This window comes from Paramormyrops kingsleyae, chromosome 2 (assembly GCF_048594095.1).
Source record: "Paramormyrops kingsleyae isolate MSU_618 chromosome 2, PKINGS_0.4, whole genome shotgun sequence".
Classification (NCBI taxonomy): domain Eukaryota; kingdom Metazoa; phylum Chordata; class Actinopteri; order Osteoglossiformes; family Mormyridae; genus Paramormyrops; species Paramormyrops kingsleyae.
This window is the reverse complement of record NC_132798.1, coordinates 37,960,167-37,981,367: the sequence shown is the minus strand read 5'-3', so window position 1 is coordinate 37,981,367 and position 21,201 is coordinate 37,960,167. Positions and strand designations below refer to the sequence as shown.

The 21,201-nt window shown below is 43.3% G+C and overlaps 1 protein-coding gene across 9 annotated transcripts in view; it reads left to right on the top strand.

The window, feature by feature from the left end:
• LOC111839153 (uncharacterized) overlaps nucleotides 1-16,501 on the top strand; it is a 16,593-nt gene extending 92 nt beyond the window's left edge. Inside the window, exons 1-5 of one of the 9 annotated variants that reach the window (XM_072709100.1) lie at nucleotides 1-307; nucleotides 3,207-3,255; nucleotides 6,446-6,513; nucleotides 7,589-7,894; nucleotides 8,364-16,501. The exon at nucleotides 1-307 is cut by the window's left edge and continues 92 nt beyond it. In XM_072709100.1, coding sequence (XP_072565201.1) covers nucleotides 12,277-14,301 — 2,025 coding nt within the window. In that variant the 5' untranslated portion in view covers nucleotides 1-307; nucleotides 3,207-3,255; nucleotides 6,446-6,513; nucleotides 7,589-7,894; nucleotides 8,364-12,276 and the 3' untranslated portion in view covers nucleotides 14,302-16,501. Of the gene's footprint in view, nucleotides 308-3,206; nucleotides 7,895-8,363 lie in introns of all 9 variants that reach the window. The other 8 variants (XM_072709097.1, XM_072709099.1, XM_072709098.1 and 5 more) reach the window with 8 other exon arrangements.
• Nucleotides 16,502-21,201: the final 4,700 nt, after the last annotated feature.

The window sequence follows — 21,201 nt, the reverse complement described above, 5'->3', positions numbered from 1 at the left end:
TAATTGTATTGGCCTGGCTTAAATTAGCACTGGCTCCCACTTAAGCTGAAGCCGTTTCATTAAAATTATTCATTTGCACCTTGTCCACGTTAATTCAAGCCAAACTTGTTAAAGCCTCCATTGTGCACGAACATCCAGTTCTCTATATAAGCAGTGAGAGCGCGGTGTTCTTTACGATAGCGGGGCAAACATTACTTTTGGAGCAATACTAAAATTGTAAGGATGTAATCACAAGGAGAGGGAAAACTACGACGACCCAGTCAGCACAAGTACGTCGGCGCTACGTCGCTGATACGTTTTTTGAAAGGTCGGTATCTAGTAGCATTTCAGGCATTTGCACATTGGCCCTATGTAGCGGCCTTGAAACAGCTCCGTCCAGGCGATGTAATCGCGACGTTTTCTGTCTCAACAGCGATGAAAATGCTATGTCTAAGTGAAACTCCGCGATGATTCCCCAACCCTCTTATTATCCTACGCGATCATTTCCCGACCCGCTTATTATCCTATGCGATCATTTCCCGACCCGCTTATTATCCTACGATTGCCAATAATTATTTCTACGTTTGCTTTAGTGTCTAACACGTATTGATACTAATATATTTTATTTATAATATATAAAAAAATACAAAGGTGTTCGTTACAGTTATTTCAAAAAACAAACAATATATAAAATGCACACAAAAAATATAAAATGCACACGTTACAAAAATAAATACAGAAAAATAAAAATACTGAAAGAAAAGAACTATCGGACAGGCCTAGTCAGCCTGTCACGAGCAACTCTTTGATGGTTATTTCAGCTTCACCCTCATTTGGACTAGACATCAGTGGGTTTCGTAATGCAGAATCTAAAAAACAGAACAGACACAATTCACTTACATTAGACCTTATAAAATGGTAAATGTCAATCATGAACAGGTGAGTTTGTTATTCCTTCATGTTGTAATCATTCACTTTTTATCTGCAGTCTGGAAAAAAAGCAACTTTGGGCATTAAAACCAATGATAACTATGGGAAAGAATTATGTAACGTGCATGGGGAGGTTAAATCCATATTGTGTTTAAACCTTTAGGATAAAAACTTTATCATGAAAGGTCAAATTTGACTTTTACTTAAACGTTGGTTAAGTATGATGTTTGTATTCCTCATTTCTCATGTTTTGTACCCTCTGTCACACCAGTTTAAATGAACTGGCAACTGGGGAGCAAACACCTTTCCACAGATCCTCCAGACTGTTTTCTTTAGTGTTTGCCCCCCAGCCAGTGACAGTTGGGAAACCTGGAGGAACATCTGTACGAATAAGACAGTAAAAAATAACTCTAAAACCCTAAGTGATCACAATTACTGTGTTATATTATATTGAAAATAGAAAAGCATAATTGTGATAATTTTCAGTATGTACATGTATTTTGACAGTGATCTTACACCATAGTAATACAACTGACGCTGCACTAATCCATTTGTCGAACTCCATTTCCCTCACTTCCAAACAAGACTCCGAAATACTTAACTCCTCTGCCTGAGGTAGAATCTCATCCCCCAACAGGAGAGGCAATCCACCCTTTTCTGGTTGAGAAACTTGGAGGTGCTAATCCTCAACCAGGCCACCGCATACTGTACTTAGCTGCAAACTACCCCAGTGAACTTGAAGCCAAGGGCCTGGTGGGTGGGCCTCCACCCATGGGGCCTGGCCCGGCATAACCCAAAGGAGTAATATGGGTCTGCCCTCCCGTGGGCCCACCATTTGCAGGGGGAGCTGTGGTAGTCGGGTACAATGTAGATCAGGTGGCAGATTGGATGGACTGATAGTCAGATACAAAAACTGGCTCTTGGTACACAAAGATTATTATGCAATTACTATATAACAAAATTATTAGTAGTACTAAGAATTATTATTAATATTTATTATAATTAGCAGCAATATATCAATATATTGCACTCAGGATGGCATGGTGTTTGGAGCAGTTGTTGGAGTGGAGCCCCTTTGATTCTCTCTCCTTGTGAAGCTTTGTCTTGGTTGCAGTTCTCTGTCGGGTAGCAGGTCTTCACCGGCAGGCTTCAGGAGGGCTTCTTGCGGGCTTCTCTTTCTCCTGGGCTGATGTTCTCCGCCTCTCTCTTTGGGCTGATGTGCTTTCTGCTCCTCCTGGCTTTGTTCTGAGGTACCAGGTTTTATGGTCTAAAGTTCATGAATAGGGATGACCAGGAATTCAACACCTGAACCAATGGCTGACCTTCCATTTGGCGGGCTTTCGGAGGGATGTGTGTGTCGGTGGCAGTCCTTTTGGGATCTATGACCAGACTGATTCACCTTTACTGATGATTTTCATTAAGCTGGTGTAACTTTTGATCCATACATTTTCATGGTAACCACTGACCAGATTTGGAATCAGGAGTGATTTTCCATCAGTTTGACACCAAACATGCCATACCAGCCTAGCGGTTCACACCTCATACCATTTGTATTAATTAATTATCAATTACTTATATTATGTATGTTACTGACTCACATCACTATACGGTATAGTGTTTTGGGTTGCATCTCAACAGATGTTACACTTTGTACCGACATTTACAGTACATTACATATTCATATTCAAACAGCACATCTTACCTTTGATAGGCGTGGCCGTTAGTTTGGGGTAACACTAATTTAATTTGCACATATGGGAACAACATATTTTGGGTTGGTGTGGCATCCCAATTGACCTACCCCCCAGAATGGACTTGCTAACGGGCCACCAAGATCAGATAAGGGCCACAGAGGAATGTGAAAAAAGGGGGGAGGTTGTAAAACAAAGAAAGAAGAATCTCTGAAAGATTATTAAATTGTGTATAAATTATATAGCATCCTGATATAATATTAATACAATTCTTAGTTGGGATCTGTCCCAAATAGCAGTTGATTCCAGGGCGAATCTACCTGTGAGTTAGATCCGCTTTACAGTCAGATGCGATTTGCAATTCACCCAATGTCCAGTAAATCCCACGTTTTTTTTTTCTTTCTTTCCAGAGGTGTCGAGGGGATTACAGAATTCAGTATCTTACATACAACATAAGTGAAATAGCACACTCCTCTGACATCTGTAAATTGACTCATACATGAGTGGAAAATTAAAATGCAAATGTTATTTTATAGACTGTGATAACTAAATGGAAAAGTGGAGATTTTTATTTTATTATCATCATTTTCGTTTTCTTTTTGGCAGGAAATACCTCCCATAACTCCAAGCCAAGACTGTGAACAGGAACACTGGGGTAGGCACTCTCACAGCCACAGGCCCACAGCATCCAATGATCTTTCCCAAGGAGATTCGCTATCTTCTCCCTCACAGCTTTCCGACTCCAGCCTTTTCTCGCGTCTCTATTCTGTGGTTCTTTGTTCCAAGTGTGCCCTGGGCTGGGTTTCCCGAAAGCTTCATAATGCTAGTTAGTTCATCGTCTAGCACTGAAGATTATTCGTTAGTTACACTCTCAGAAAAAAAGGTACAAAATTGTACTTTTGAGGTACAAAATCTTGTCACTGGGGTGGTGCCCTCAAAGGTACTTTTTTGTACCTCAAGTGAGGGAAACAAAATTGTACCTCACATATTTGTACCTTCTAGGGAGCAATATTGTACCTTACATGATAGTACAAAATTGTACCTTTTGCAAGGGTACAATATTGTCTCAGTAGGGTACAGCCCCAGTGACAAAGTCATTTTGTACCTTTAAGTGGCAAAATGTACCTTCATAATGTTTATTTTCTTAAAGAAACACAAAGAAAACAAGTAATATTCTGTATCATTTAATCAGTCAATTTCTCATAAAAAGCAATATTTACATACATATTTTAAGCATTTACACATTTTAGCAATACTGCAAAGTAACAAACAGTTTGTCATCCACATTGTATATGTCCAAAGGATGATGATCAACAATCTCATGAGGATCTAGGACAGTCCAGTCCTCATCACATTTCACCTCATATACAAAGGAATTAATAATTTGCCACACAAAACCCAATCTGTTAATATATTTACAATATAGCTGATCTGAAAAAACAATGGAACGTCTTCAGGATGAATGTGAGCCACAACAAAAACATCTTTAACACCATACTTAACTCTATTTATTACTACTTTTTGTACTCTCTGGAGTGTTAAGTCACGAAAATCAATATGTTTGTATCTCTCAGCAGTTATGGAAAATTGAAGTGCAGCAGGAAAAGACTGTAATGGCATGCTTATACCACATCCAACAACTTCCTCATACTCTTCCAACATATTTGAAAATTCCCAAGATTGTCTGTATTGGTGCCGACTGCTTAAAGTGAATGCAACATTTACAAAATTCTTGCAAGACGTAGCCACCTCTTTAAAGTATTGATGTTTGCTTTCAAATCGCATACACCACAAAGGCCTTAAAGGCCCATAATACAACATCAAATGTGAATAATGGATTAAATAGTGGCATTTAGGCGTAATGACATTCCCAAACTCTTTTTCCATACCACTCAAAAACTGAAATATTATTTGATCAAGATGTAAGAGAGACTCCTTTTTAACAACTGGTGCAGTTATTATATCATAAATTTCTCGGCAAAATAAATAAATTTGCCAGTAGCCACAGCCTTCAGGTACCCTATGTGCCATTAAAAATGGAAGCAGGCGGAATAAACACCACTTTTGTGAGGGTGATCCTGCAAAACCAAAGTCTTGTAAAAGTTTTTCTGTCAGAGGCACAGGCCTATTTGTTTTATCATTTTGTCCGAAAGACATATTTTCCAGTTCAACATTTAGTTCTTGTATAGTTATATGTTTTTCTCTGTGAGCTCTACATATGACAAGCCGCAACACAAGTGGTACTACACCCTCTAAAAAATCATGCATAACATCTGGAGGCAAGGCTGTAGTGACATCAAAGTAGGATAACTGATCAAACACACATCTACCACAAACTCTATAAAGTCCTTTGTTTTCTTGGTTCTGCTGTACACATTCCAAGTGATATTTGTGCACATCAGTTGTTCTTAAAACAAAATCTATCGACAGATTCTACCAATATTAAAGGACATATTAAATCCACCAATCATGTGAGATGCCAAGTTGTCTGCTGATATGACAGCTACAGCTCCATAAACATGTTCTTGAATTCCATTTACAATAAAACTAAGTCCTTCTGTGGTCAATTTCTCAAGGTCTTCTAATAATGGTTTCAAAATCACTTCTAAACCAAACTGTTTAACAAAACAGTATCGTACAAGCAACGCCAGATGTATATGTTTCAACTGTAAACAGTGTTTTGCTCCTATGTTTCCAACAGTGTAGTAAAGTGCAAACAATTTGTGCTTGTTACGCTTTGAACCCAAAGCATTACAGACTTCAAATTCGTCCCCATATAAGTGTAGCATTAACGCATCTGGATGGTCTGCAAAAAATACGTGATTCTGGAAATTAAGGCCATCTTTAAAATCAGTAAGTACATGTTGATCTCTCTTGCAATTTTGCTCAGCCTGCATACAATCCCATACCTCCTCACAAGAGCAGTAATTTTTAAGCACATCACAAATAGGGACATAAGAGTAGCAGCCTACCTTGCGACCACTTGAGTCTCTCAATGCATAATCTACTGGTTCACTCATTTTAAGTTTAGATTTACAATGCTGTTTGAACATATGAGGCGATCTTATAAGTTTTGCAGCCTCTGAGAAAAAGTCAGGAGACTTTAAAACTGACTGAAGTTCAGGACAATCATCAACACTAAAGCCATTTCTTTCCAGATGGTATGTTAGAAATGAATCATAGTTGTCCTTGAAAAAGTCAAATAGAAAAGTGACATCAAGTATTTCTTGTTGCACAGTTTGTTGAAGGAGGTTTTTTTCTCTTCATTTTAGTACAAAATTAAAGAGGTTTTCTCTAAATTGCAGCAAGAGTTCATCTATCATAAGAGGAGCAGGAGTGGCCAAAGATTCAGCAATACCACAAGGCCCCTGCTCCTCTTCCACCTCTGTTCCTTGAGTGTGTTCAGTGTCCACAGGCAATATAATGTCTCGATGCTTCCTGTATATATGATGTCTTGACTCATATTTTGAAAATGTTGAGACCACAAGTTATAGTAAAATTTGGCTCATGTGCATGTATAAGCCCAATATGCTGCAGTAGCTTTACAAGAGTGAAGGCCCTTCGAGAGCATTTTGGACAAGAAAATGTACGAGGCATTAAGTTCCTTAATTTAAAAGGTTAATAATTCTGGTCACTGTTGTTGGTAAAGCCTTGTCACTGTCCAATGATATTTTGAGGACATGGCGCTGAAGGAAGACCAGTGTATTCTTTAGTTGGGATGGATAGGCTAAATTAAAGACAAAGTAGGAACAAAATGCTGTAAGGACACCCTGCTCAAGACTTTGTGCTCTGCAAACCGACAACCCATCCACCTTGATAACTGCAGAGACTCTTCCTGTGAACAGAGACCTCCAGACTGTGACATCCTCCACCTGGATAGTTGGATATGGTGATGTTGGCTCAGCCTAAAAAGGTAATAAAATCAGTTTTACAGCAATAACACATGTAATGTGAAACTGTAACATTAAACGAATAAATTACAGAAAATAAGATACATGCTTACCTCCCCAAGAATGATGTAATTCTCAAGTTTCTCCCTGAACAGGATCGGCAACAGTAGGATAGCAGAATTGAAATCAATCCCTGAAAGTTCATTTAAAACAGAGGAAAGAATAAATTACGGAATAAATTATGGTTAATTTACGTGCAATTAACCATAATTACTGTAACTATCAAAGTAGTGCTGTCTTAAAACTCAGAGTGCAAAACAATGAACAAAATTTTCTTAAGCATGGAAAAAGAGCTAAGACCTAGGTAATGAGGTAAGGACCTATACAGAACAGCCTAAGATATGGTCATGTTCTTTTTTTAAGAATATAAGCATCCCTACATTTTCTGGCAGCAATTGTGACCTCTAGGCAGTAACTATGTCTCCTGCAGTTGAAAAGACACGCTCACTTGGAACAGAGGTCGCAGGAATGGAAAGATATTCTTTGACAAGTGGAGACGGCAAAGGATATTTGGAGCTGTTTTCTCTCCACCATGTCAGAGGGCAGCAACTAAGTGGGATAGATGCCTCTCTTCTGTAAAGTTTAGTTTCCCACTCAATTCCTTTGCTGGGCTGTTCTGTCTTCGAGAAAGAGTCCCCTAGCAGATCCTCAAGTGCTGTCTTCTTGGAAGCAGGTTCCTCTTCTGACTCAGCTCCGCCTTCAGCTTCAAGAGCCCCCTCGCCCCCATGTGTGGAACAATGAGCTGATGCCTCTTCCTTGCGCTCCATACTCTTCTCATTTGTGGGCTTTAAGCAGCAGAAACACTAGCTTTAACATTAGCAAGCAGCAAAGCAGTCCCCCTCTCTCTTTTAACACAAATACACTCACTCTGATGCTCTCGTGTTTACAACACACACACACACACAGAAACACAGCATGAACCTATTAAATCCATTTAAATTTGGTACTGGAAACATAAATCTTCTAGGGAAAAAAAATCAAGTCAATGATACCTGGTTTTGCTGCAACTGTTCCACCCTTTTCTGTATCCTCTGAAAGACTGCCTCACGCTGGTTGCAGTCTAGCTGCGATAGAGACTGGAATCTTCGGTCCAGCACAGTGCTCTCCAGCAGGTAGTTGTATACATCCCCACTGTATCTGCCTGAAATATTGCTGAGAATTGCTCTCTTTGTGTCGGCCACAGTGGGGGAATCACTGTCATTTGGTGAAATGTTTTGTTCTATCATGTTCTTCAGTGGCACGATGAGAGACACTGTGGGCCTCTTCTCTTCACACAAGACAGTGGCAGCTGTCTTTAAAGGATTCAGCAGCTTCACAAGGTCTTCGGCATTGACAATGTCGCAGGTATCCAGTGTGTCAATGTTTCGGGCATTTTGTCTTATTTCTGGGCTGGTGAGCACTGCTGCTGCTATAACAGCCTGCTGCTCCAGGTAACGAACCAGCATATCCAATGATGAATTCCATCGTGTGGTGACGTCCATTATTAATTTGTGCGGTGGCAGTTGTAGCAGCTTCTGCTTAGACGTCAGTACCGCGGCAGCTGTCGAACTCCAGTGAAAAAAAGCAGTTACACGTCAGAGAGATGGATAATACCGCATCTTTCAAAAAGATTTATGACCCAAAGGTCATAAAGGTCACGGGTCAAACGTTCACTGGATGGGCGGGTCTGGGGCGTGACGTCACCTGGCTGTGAGCCAGCAACGACCAGTGACGTTGGGAGAGGTTTAATTATTAATTAATTATTGTTTATTAATTATTTATTTTTATAATATTTATTATTTTATTATCAATTAATTATTTATTATTTTTATAGGAGAGTGAATTGTGTGCTTATGAGTGGGTTTTTGTGGGAATAGCCCCGTGCTACGAGGGTGCCGAGGACGGAGCTGAGCACGGGGGCTGAGTGGGTCGGTGTCATGTTCAGCTCCGAACGCTCCTCGTGTGTGCCACGCCCCCTCATTACCTCCTGTTGGAATTCTGATTGTCGTCACCTGTTCCCTATTCCGTTTGCCTTGTCTCTTGTATTTAGTCCTAGTCTCAGTCAGTCTTGTCAGATTAGTCATTGTATTGTTATGCGTGTTAGTGAATGTCTGCCTTTTCGTTTCCATTAAAACCCTGTTTACCCGTTCATCCGGCTCCTCTCGCCTACTTCCCGGCTCACCTGCCCCTGACACGTGACAGTCGGTTACCTGATGGAGTGTGAGCGTACGGTGCCTGTGGAGCGGTACCTTGGGAAGGTCCCGGGCTTTGGAGAATCCGCAAAGGACTTGGAGAGAGCGATGCTGGAGAGCTGTGAGCTGAGAGTTGTGCTGCGCGAGACTGAAAGAAACCCTGTGAGAATAAACAAGTTGGAGCTAAGAATGAGAGGAGGAGGGTCTGGGTCTGACGCTATCCTCCTCCAATGAACGCTTAGCGGCAGTTTGGGTGTGTGTGTGTGTTGACTAGGGCTGTAGTCAAGACCACCTTTGTCGAGTCCAAGACAAGTCCAAGACCGAGTCCAAAGAGGTTCGAGTCCAAGACAAGACAGAGTCCAAAAAAGTTTGAGTCCGAGTCAAGACCGAGTCCAGGACAGGAAAAAAAAGTCTTATGCATGATATCATCAAGACAATCATTTTGGGTTATTATTTGTTGATCTAAAAGCAAAAACAGTGTCACAACACCCATGATTTTTAAGTATAGACATTCCCCTTTATATCATATAATCTATTAATCTAAAGAAAACAGAATGATGACATATGGTGATACCTCATAATAGCAGTGTTAGAACTGATATACAAACACCAACCCACTACTATTACCAATGCTAGGTACTAGTACTGAGCATTTAAGCAACTAAATTACAATATAGCTTCACTGCAGATGTACAGTAGTGTAGAAAAGAAGTGACCAGTATTACAGAGGGGGTAATAAATTTATGTCCAAGAACATTACCTTTATCTTCTGCTATGTTAGCTAATGTTAACATTAACACATAGTCAAGGCTTAGCAACTCCAGCTCTGCAGTTAACTTACCGCGATGTATGATTCCTCTGCAGGTGTCTGACGAAGTTTGACGTTGTCCCACAGGTTTCCGAAATTGTTGCTTTGCAGAATTTGCAGTCTGCCCTGTGTTGCTTTTTAAATGCAGCGCTGATAAATTCCTGGTGATTTCTATAAGCAAACTTGATAATGGCAGAATTGGCGGACATTTTCGTTTGTTAGAGTGTGTGTGAATCAATGGAAATTAACGTTAGCAGGGCACGCAGATGCAGAGCGTGCCGCGCAAATATAATCTAGTGTGTGATTGGTTATTACTTTTTTTGTTTTGTTTTTTTGTTTTTGTGATTGGTTATTGGTAGTGATGGGTCGTTCGGGCAGATGACGTGACGAAAAATAATATTTTAATTAAATTCGGGCGGGTGAAATGAAAAAATTAAAATGAAAAAAAGTTTAAAATGTGTGCTTACTGGGAACATAATAAAGACACCTGGACTCGGTCGAGACCAAAAGCCATATTTGGCAAGACCAGTGGCCGAGACCGAGACAAGTCCGAGTCCGAATACCAGCGAGTCCGAGACAAGTCCGAGACCATAAAAAAACGGTCTCGAGACCGGACTCGAGTCCAAGACCGGACTCGAGTACTACAGCCCTGGTGTTGACACCCCGTGCAGCAGCAGCAACAGCTTGGCCTTGTGTGGTAGCGGTTTTCAAGTTTGTGTTTTTCATCATGCAGCCATTGTATTACATCAGCGTAGTTCAAATCCCGGTCAAACTGTAATTTGGGCCACACATCAAATTGGACATTTTGTATTTCAGTAAATTTTGTTTGAAGTTTTGTTTTTTCCCCATGCACGTGTTATGTACATCCCCGTAGGTCATCTGTAATAATTTGGGCCACACATCAAATTGGACATTTTGTATTTCAGTAAATTTTGTTTGAAGTTTTGTTTTTTCCCCGACTCGCCCGTTATGTACATCGTCTGTGCAGTTAAAAGAAAAAACATACATCGAAATAGACTTAAGAAAATCAGATAAAACTTGACAGGCCGTATATTTCTCTTTAAAGAATCCTAAGAAGTAACCAACCGCAGATATTTTTAGTAGGCCGAGCAGGGTTTCCCTCCTTTGGTAAAGAGACACAAGTACCCCACTGGAAAGAGAAAACTACACGGGACATGCATAGAGTGAGTATATTATTTCTTTTATACACGTTTTATGATAAACGCTATACATTAAAATAACTCATTTTTCAGCGTCAATCATTTTTAAATAATTTTTTTTTTTAGAGATTCAGCTATTCTGGGTTTTTTTTTTTTTTCTACGGGAGACGCTGCGGATAGAAAACTCCATAAAATATCGTGAATGAGGCGATACCTTACGCCGCATGGGGAGCTTATATACAGGTCACCCTGCGCGGTGACTTTTTAAACGACGAGCTGTCACAAATTGTACGGTATGGGGAAGGGGAGACTTGCAGCAACTGCTGGATCGCCTGGTTCAGTCTAATCAAGAGATTTTATACGATTCCAACCTAGAAGTAATCGTAGACGTAATAAATATCCCACGCGGCGGCGGTGGGAACAAATGAAAACTACAGACCATGCTAGCTTCAGAAATAATTTCTAAAAAAGCCAAACACATGTTTATCATTAAACAAAACGACAGCAGAGCGTGTTTCGCCATAAACTTGGCGCATATGCTCCATGGAAACCTCACTGACGCCGAGGGTGAAAAGCTCGGCCTGGAGTTACAGGAGAAAGCGGGTTTCACCCACGATCATGCTGTCTGTTTAAATGACATAATCAATTTTGAGAAATTCATTGATTGCAAAGCAGTGGTGTATTATCAACAACCGTATTCAAACAATCTCCAGATTTACCAGACACCCACACCTACCGGCAGTAGACGGGTGATGAATTTCTTTTTACACAATCAGCATTTTTACGGCATTAAGAGCGTCAAGGGTTTCAAAGGGTACGACTCGCCTCACTCTCATTGCTGCAAAAAATTCTGCACGTCTGCCAGACTAATTGTAGAGAAGGTGAAATCACACCGGGGATAGTGTGTGAGCGGTGTAATCTCAGATGCTTAAATAACATGTGCTTCGAGCGTCACCGTACACCGAGTGTCTGCCCCGTTAGGGGGGAGATTGCTAGCCTCTGTGACAAGTTCAAAAAATGCAAAGCTTGCGGGCTCAACTACTACCTAAGTCCCGAGAACCCAAAACCACACTCGTGTAAAACAGTAAAATGTAATATATGCGACGCTAAGTTACAGTCAGCAGAATCCGACATATCCACCCCACATCTCTGCTATTTAAATCCACCGGAGAAGCCTAACAAAGGGAAACAGGTCACCCAAAGCGGTGAGGGCAGTAAAAAGCCCCCCAAATATGTGTTTTTTGACTTTGAAACATCCCAGAGCTCGGATACCCATATCCCCGTTTACGTGTGCGCCATCTCCGATCAGAATGAGACAATGACCGCCGAGGGGCCAGACTGCGCGCTGCACTTCCTCAGACATTTCAGGACGCCCTACTATACAGGGACGTGTTTCATTAGTCACTATGGATAGGTGTTCGATAATTACATAATACTGAACGCTATGGTGAAGGAAGGGGTGGAACCGCGTGTGGTGTCACAGGGGAATAAAATCATTCTCATCGTGGACAGCGTGTTTGAGCAAAGGTACATCGACAGTCACTCCTTCCTAAGCATGCCGTTGAGAAAAATCCCCGATGCAATGGGATGCTCAACTCAGAGGCGAAAAGGCTATTTTCCGCATCATTTCACAGACATGGAAAACTTTACGAGGGGCCCTACCCCCCTCCCGATCAGTTTGGGCCCGATCAAATACCCGGCAAAGAACGCGACAAGTTTTATCGATGGTACGACGGTGTAAAGCACCAGACCTTTAATTTTCACAAAGAGAGGATCGCTTACTGTAAGAACGACGTGGAGATTCTGAGAGAGGGCTGCTTGCGCTTCCTGCGGGAGTTTAAAACTCTCACAGGTTGCGATCCCTTCTCCATGGCGACCATCGCTTCAGCCGCCTTGCTGGTTTACAGGACAAATTTCCTGCCCAGAGATACGATCGCGATCCCGGACGTCTGGGATTACAGGAGGCAATACAAAAGTTATTCCGTCTCGATTCAGTGGTTGGAATTCGTGGGCCGCACGCACGGCATAGAAATTCGACACGCGCTGCGCGGGGGTGAAGTGTGCGTGGGGCGCTTTCACTTAGACGCATACGCGGAGATAGAGGGAGAGAAATGGGCTTTCGAGTTTCTAGGCTGCCAGTTTCACGGCTGTCCTAAGTGCAACAATGAACACGATGTCTGCCCCCTGACCCGCGAGAGCTTCGGTGCCCTGTACGTTAAAACAAGGGAAAAACTCGAGGCGTTGCGCCAAAAGTTCAATATGAACGTAGAATCTATCTGGGAACACGAATGGGCTCACGCTAAAACTCACGACCCACAAGTGCAGCATTTCCTGTCAGACTTTCAGCCCCCTGACCCCCTTAGGCTGCGAGAAGCGCTGTTTGGGGGTCGGACATCGGCGATTCGCCTGCGTTACGACGTCACGGGGGAAGAGCGCGTCCGCTATATGGATTTCACGTCGCTGTACCCGTTCACTCTGGCTAAATGTGAATTCCCCGTGGGGCACCCGGTAATCATTCATTCAAATTTTAAACCTCTGAATGAATACTTTGGCCTGATCAAAGCCACGGTGAACCCCCCGCGCGAGCTGTTTTTCCCCGTCCTACCCAGCAGACTGCCAAATGGGAAACTCGTGTTTACACTGTGCAGGACGTGCGCGATCGAGAACAGGCAAGAGGGGGTCTGTGGTCATTCTGACGCAGAGCGTGCGCTGACCAGCGTGTGGGTCTCTGCGGAGCTCAATCTGGCATTATACAGGGGCTATTCGGTCGTGAAGGTGCACGAAGTGTGGCATTTTCCCCAGACCAGCGGCGACCTGTTTAGAGGCTACATTAAAACCTTTCTCAAAGTGAAGCAACAGGCTTCGGGGTACCCCGACGACGCGACCGATGATGCGGGTCGCAGGGACTACATTAAAAACTATCTCGAGCACGAGGGGATCCAATTGGAGCCCGATAAGATAGTGTCTAACGGGGGCAAGAGGCAGGTGGCCAAGCTTCTGCTTAACTCTCTGTGGGGTAAACTGGCGCAGAGAAACAACATGCTCCAGACATCTATAGTGTCTGACCCGGGGGTGTTTTTTAATTTTTTATGCTCGGAGCTGTACGAGATTTCCAGTTTCGCGTTTGTCAACGACGAGGTTGCCCTCATCCGCTGGCGTTACAAGTCTTCCTACAAAGTGCCGCCCGGAAAGACTAACGTATTCATAGCCTGTCAAACTACCGCGTGGGGGCGGTTGACGCTTTACAAAGAACTGGAAAAATTGGGGCGGCGGGTCCTGTATCATGACACAGACAGCATCGTGTACATAAGCAGGCCAGGTGAATATGAGCCGACCTTAGGCAATTACCTGGGGGAGCTCACGTCCGAATTAGCCCCCGACGAATACATTGCTTCGTGGGGTGCGCTGGGGCCAAAAAGTTACTGTTACCGACTCAACAACGGGAAAAAACTGTTGAAATGTAAGGTTATAACTCTAAATTACGAAACCTGTCAAAAGGTAAACCTTGACAGTATGATCGGATTGATTGAAAACTACATCGGTGGATGTAGGAATGATCCCCCTATAATGACGCACTACAACAAAATCGAACGCCTGTTTTCGCCTGTTTAATAGGCCTCTCGATAAAAAGGTTAGGGTCGTCTACGACAAACGCAGATTGTTGACTAGCGGGGAAACTCTGCCTTTTGGGTACTGAAATGTAAAAAACTAGCAGCATCGCAAAAGGGTGTTTTGGGTGTCTTTAAAAATATTTCATCGAATGAATTTGTTAATGTATCATGAAAGTAAGATGTTTTAAAATTAAAGTTTTTTCAAAGATGTACATTTGTTTTAAAATGTAACAAATTTTTTCAAAGATGTTTTAAAATGAAAGTTTTTCAAAGTAAGATGTTTTTTAAAATGTATCATGAAAGTAAGATGTTTTAAAATGAAAGTTTTTTTCAAAGATGTACATTTGTTTTAAAATGTATCTTGTACGAAAATGTTTTGTACATTTATCACAAGAGTTTATAAAAACTTTTATACACGCATTTTGGGATTGTGTTTGTGTGTGTGTGGAAAAGATTTAAAAGATTAGGGTAGTGTTTACCGTTTCATCAGTGTTTTTTTGGAAGATGATGGGTAGCGGCATGAGAGAGGTCGACTTTGATCACCGTTTAGAATTGCCGTTTACGGCGATAATCGCCGGGGCAAGTTCTTCGGGGAAAACCTATTTTACTAAAGAATTGCTTTTAAATCAGAGTCACTGTTTCATAGGGGGACCCGTTAAAAATTTTTTGTGGTGTTACGCTTCCCATCAGCCACTTTATGATGAATTGCGTGATCGGATCAGCGAAATTGAATTTATACAAGGGCTGCCTAAAAGCTGGGAAGATGAGGAGGGGTTCCCCTCCGGCTCCTTGATAATCATCGATGATTTGATGGACAGCGCGTCCGAAAATAAACTCGTGGCAGAAGCGTTCACGAGATTCAGACATCACCGTCAAATCTCGGTCATATACCTAGTGCAGAACGTATTTCACCAGGGCAAATACAGTAGGACTATAGCCCTAAATACTACTTATTATTGTCTGTTTAAGAATGTGCGGGACAGAATGCTAATCAAAGTTTTAGCTCAGCAAATGTTTCCTTGGCAGAAAAAGTTTTTTCTAGATGCCTATGAAGAGGCCACTCGACCCGCGCACGGGTATTTATTGGTCGATTTAAGAGCCACGTGCCCAGAAGAGTTCCGACTCAGGACCGGTTTATTACCGGGGTCGCTCCCCGTCCTCCTTCTACCAGCGAGCCATTGATTGATTGATTTAACATTACTGAGCCATGTCCGAGCATCTCAGGAAACACCTGCCGACCCTTAAAGTTTTACAGAGGATGAGGGGGGTGAAACGTAAAAAGATTCTTTCGGACCCATCTAATAACATAATTTTGGCTCTCTCCGAAATCTGTCTCAATCTTATAAGAGGCCATATACCTTTATCCGTAGCTCAATTTAACAAGCTTAAGAAGCAGAAAAGGCTGATTAAGCTTTTCGCATGTAAGAAAAACAGCGTCGCGAGGAAACGCAAGGCCGTGCTTCAGAAAGGAGGATTTTTATTACCGCTGCTGTCAGTGGCTCAGCCATTCATCACAAGCCTGTTCACCAGTAAGACGGCTAACTAGCTTTTTTTGTTTTTTCCACCACCAGCATGAGCGAGGTAAAAAAAAATTTCCTGTTGAACCCCCAACAACTCCGTATGCTGACCCAGAGGGCGACCCCGCATACCACCATCGGGGAATCGGCCCTGGGTGAACTGCATGGTTTATTAAATCAGCCGGGTATGAACTCGCACGAAAAAGTAAAGAGATACAACCAATTGCTACAGAGGTATCTGAATTTAGTCCGAAAAGAGGAAAATCAGGGGCGAGAAATTATCCTTACCGAGCGGAAAGAAAAAACGGATGAGGAAAAGAGAGATGTGCCGGGGGAGGAGGAGGAGGAGAGACAGCCCGGCGGCGCGACTAGGGACAAATCTGTACAGGAAGTTGTCCAGCAAGTGGCGCCCAGGGCTAGAAAGAACGTGGGGTACATCATGCAGAAACTGCTCGATTCCGACGGGGCAGTACGTTGGACCCAGTCGGGTGAACTCATCATCAGAGATAGACCCATTAAAGGTTCCCATATTTTGCATTTGATGAAAACTTTATCCCAGCCGAAATCCCAGGCCGTCGAATATCCTAAAGGCTGGGAACACTTTTTAAACGTAATATCCGATTTAAACATCCCCCTCACGACCGTCGGTAACATTCAAGCTAGGAAAGCCCTAAGCCATCTTAAAGATTACGGCGCTGGAAACGCCACGGCAAGGGGTCCCCCGCCACCCTCCTCCCCTCCTGTGAAAAAGAAGCGCAAGAGACGTGCAAAATTTAGTACGGACGACTCTCCGCTTATGGGTACCCCTCACACGCCGCGTGATTCCTCCCCTGAATATCGTTTATGGCCTTTAAAGGGTACCCCTTATTCTCCGTGGATAGATTACAGCTATTAAGTGTTTTATGCATGTGAAAAAAAAACGCCTGTAACAACGAAAAAGATGGTTAATAAAATGTTTAATTTATTGAATAAAAGCTGTCACGTTTTTATTTATTTATTTTTCCCGAAAATAATCTAACAACTATAACAATCTTTAGTTTTAAGGAACATACATTTTGCGGCTTTGAAAGTTTATCGGCATTAACACGGCTAATACACTTTGAATATTTCTTGATAAACTTGGATACTAGAGCGTCGTTTTTCCTCAAGTCATCAGAGTACAGCATCATAGTCTCTTCAAATGAAAATCCCTTGAAGCGCTGGTAGAGGAAAAAGAAGACGTGGGCCCCGCACATGGAGGAAAAGTCGTGTTGAACTTGACGCGTACAGAGAGACTCAGAAATTCCAGGTCACAATGCTGAAACCTGAATGGGTTTTTGTTTCGCGTGCCCACGAACGCGGCGTGGTCCACGATCCCCAAAATGATGTAGCGCGGTAAGTTGCCCAGGAAAAGATTGTCCTGCGGGCAGACCCGCGACTGCGCCGGCAGCGTGTAATTTTTAACGACTACCCTGCTTATAGGGTACAGGGCATTTGCTCTCATGAGAGCGGCCGAGTGACCCAGTGACACCGCCGGGGAGACATCCACTTTTTTCACAAACAGGCTGGCCCTCAGTATTTTCAGTTCATAATCGGCATCATTTCTACACATGAGAATAAAATCGCTTTTAGCCTTTACAAACTTTAAGCGTATATTCACATTGTTTAACAGCATTCGTTCGCTGAAAAAAATATCAGCATGTATATGGCCTATCAGAGAGAATTCCCGAGAGTTTCTACAGAAGGCAGCTCGCTTCTGCAACCCCACGTTAGGGCCCTGGGGGGTGATGTCCACGCTATCCAAGTTGGCTCCGCCGTCTTTGTACCAGAGCCCTGCCGAAAACTCTCTAGCGTATCCGTAGAAAAATTGAGCAGGGTCTCTATGAATGACCTATAGGGGTGCGTGGCCGATGAGGAACTGATCAGGACGTCGTTCAGACTCACGTCCAGCTGAGAGAATATACAGTTTAGTGGGTACTGTATAATACCGCAGGGGTCAGTGTCAAGCAGGGGGGCACCGTCCGCCCTAACGATCTTGAGCCTTAGATATAGCAGTGTAGAGTTGAGGTCCAGATAGAAATTGCCCGACCCCGGTATTAGGAGATCCAAAACATCCTGATCGGTAATGGAATTTAATGGGTTGATTTCTACATAATTGGTCTGATCTATGGATAATTGCGTCATAGGGGCCGCAAACAGGTCCAGCTCAGATTTGGTGCATTCGGCCGAGAGGCGGTGAGCTAGAGCCATTCTTCCTTGCTCTCTCTCTCTCTTAAAATATGTCCCCGGGGGGTTTCCTGTTTCTCTTTGAAGGTCGAGAATTGGGAATCCTGACAGCTCTGCTGCTGCGAGGTTTTTTATGACCGTGCTGCCTGGGTAAAGTCGCTGGGGCTCTTTTCCTACCCCTCTGAGATAGCAACAGCAGACCCGAGCCTTCCTGCTTGGGGTCACCGGTGTTTGTAAAACGGCCGCTGACTACAGAGCTGGCGAGATCCGAAGCTATTCCTTTGGCCGCCGATTTCAAATGAGGTTTCGCTATATCGACTCCACGCTTAAGAAAGGGTAAAACGAATCTAAAAGCCCTACTGAGCATGGAGCCCAACCCACGCCCGTACATCACGGGGCTCCCCGCAAAACCGGGGAGCCCATGTCCCGCCTGACTGGTGTAATACTGAATAAATCTCTGCGAATTGTGGTACGCCATGCTCCCCCACCCCCTCCGCTTTCTCTCTTTTTTTTTTTAAACGGGGATCTTTGGCACTGGGCGAAAGTGTAGCTTGACGATCGTTTTTCCGTAGGAGAAATTAATCAGAGTATTCTGATCGTTCTTTATCTCAATATGCAAATTCTGGAGGCTCTGCTTGTTCACCGGTACGTAGTGCAGCTTGTGGAACGGCAAAGTGACTACGTCGCCGAACCCACCGTCTATTTTAACGGTTCTCAGGAGCGGCACTACAAATTCCCCCACGTGCTGCGGATCCACGATGTAACAGTAGACGTACATATTATACAATCCCGCGTGAATGTCGGCTGGGTAGGGTGAGGTTGGCATGGTACCTCCTACGTTATACCAGCCACCCGGCTCAAAGCCCAGCATGTAGGCCAAAGTAGGTTTAACCTTATGGAGTGAACCAGGGGCCCCTTGCATGGGGGGGCATTTCTTCCCTCTTTGGAATAATTACCTTATAACTTCAGATGTAAAAATCACAGACACATGCCTGATACCTAAAATCAAAGTTGACCCCTTTACAATTGATTGTAGGAAGTTCAATAACGAAATGAATAACCTGTGTATAATTTATGGACATGCGAATATAACAAAAACAGCTGGAAAAATACAAAATCTGTCTTTGTGTCTTGGATTTTTGTACATATTTCAAAAACTACATGATGGAATAGGTCCAATTTTAAAAATCTGGTTCCCAAACTTGTTTTCTACATGTGTGCCCAATTCCATATCATTTGATGCAGCCCAACAGGTTTTACGGAGGAAAGAGCAAATGGTGCAACTGGGAGCCTTTCCTATCCAAAACCTAACCTAAACTAATCTGAAACCTATCCAAAATGGCAAAATGGTGTTACGCTTCCCATCAGCCACTTTATGATGAATTGCGTGATCGGATCAGCGAAATTGAATTTATACAAGGGCTGCCTAAAAGCTGGGAAGATGAGGAGGGGTTCCCCTCCGGCTCCTTGATAATCATCGATGATTTGATGGACAGCGCGTCCGAAAATAAACTCGTGGCAGAAGCGTTCACGAGATTTAGACATCACCGTCAAATCTCGGTCATATACCTAGTGCAGAACGTATTTCACCAGGGCAAGTACAGTAGAACTATAGCCCTAAATACTACTTATTATTGTCTGTTTAAGAATGTGCGGGACAGAATGCTAATCAAAGTTTTAGCTCAGCAAATGTTTCCTTGGCAGAAAAAGTTTTTTCTAGATGCCTATGAAGAGGCCACTCGACCCGCGCACGGGTATTTATTGGTCGATTTAAGAGCCACGTGCCCAGAAGAGTTCCGACTCAGGACCGGTTTATTACCGGGGTCGCTCCCCGTCCTCCTTCTACCAGTGAGCCATTGATTGATTGATTTAACATTACTGAGCCATGTCCGAGCATCTCAGGAAACACCTGCCGACCCTTAAAGTTTTACAGAGGATGAGGGGGGTGAAGCGTAAAAAGATTCTTTCGGACCCATCTAATAACATAATTTTGGCTCTCTCCGAAATCTGTCTCAATCTTATAAGAGGCCGTATACCTTTATCCGTAGCTCAATTTAACAAGCTTAAGAAGCAGAAAAGGCTGATTAAGCTTTTCGCCTGTAAGAAAAACAGCGTCGCGAGGAAACGCAAGGCCGTGCTTCAGAAAGGAGGATTTTTATTACCGCTGCTGTCAGTGGCTCAGTCATAGGGGCCGCAAACAGGTCCAGCTCAGATTTGGTGCATTCGGCCGAGAGACGGTGAGCTAGAGCCATTCTTCCTTGCTCTCTCTCTCTCTTAAAATATGTCCCCGGGGGGTTTCCTGTTTCTCTTTGAAGGTCGAGACTTGGGAATCCTGACAGCTCTGCTGCTGCGAGGTTTTTTATGACCGTGCTGCCTGGGTAAAGTCGCTGGGGCTCTCTTCCTACCCCTCTGAGATGGCAACAGCAGACCCGAGCCTTCCTGCTTGGGGTCACCGGTGTTTGTAAAACGGCCGCTGACTACAGAGCTGGCAAGATCCGAAGCTATTCCTTTGGCCGCCGATTTCAAATGAGGTTTCGCTATATCGAATATATGTTACGACCCTGTCTAGGGGTTAGGGTGTAACAGAGGAAGGGAATGGGGAAAGGGGGAACGAGGGGAACACAGGGTGTGGGGTACAAGGGAACACACGTGGACAAAGGGGATATTTTTATAGTTTTTATATTTTAGTCACACAAGACAGACACAGAACAAATGGTTTAGTGCAGAAAGACTCAGGAGTGATTATCGCCAAAATAAGAAACAAAAACCCACTTCTAGCTTAACTAAGTGTAAAACCAAACAACAAGTGCTACTCCTAACTCCCTATCCAAAAACAGTCACAAAAACTTCCAAACAAAACCGGCAATCACTCCCTAAGCACCAAACAATCACACAAAACATACACACAGTAAAGCGTCAAAGTGAGAGGGGCGCGCGAAGACGTAAACCAAAAGCAAGCAAAAGATCGATAACCAGAAAATCAAGCAGACCGGGCGAAAGGCAAAGAATCGGTAGTCAAGGAAATCAAAAGTCATACACAAATAATCAAACCAAAGAAAGCAATCCAATAATAGTTCAGAAATGAGCTAAGCTGTCGAAGGGTGTCCTGGACCGGCTCTTATCCTTCTCCGGACGGAAATGACGAAGGCCAAACAGGAAACGAAGGCGGGGTCCGGAGG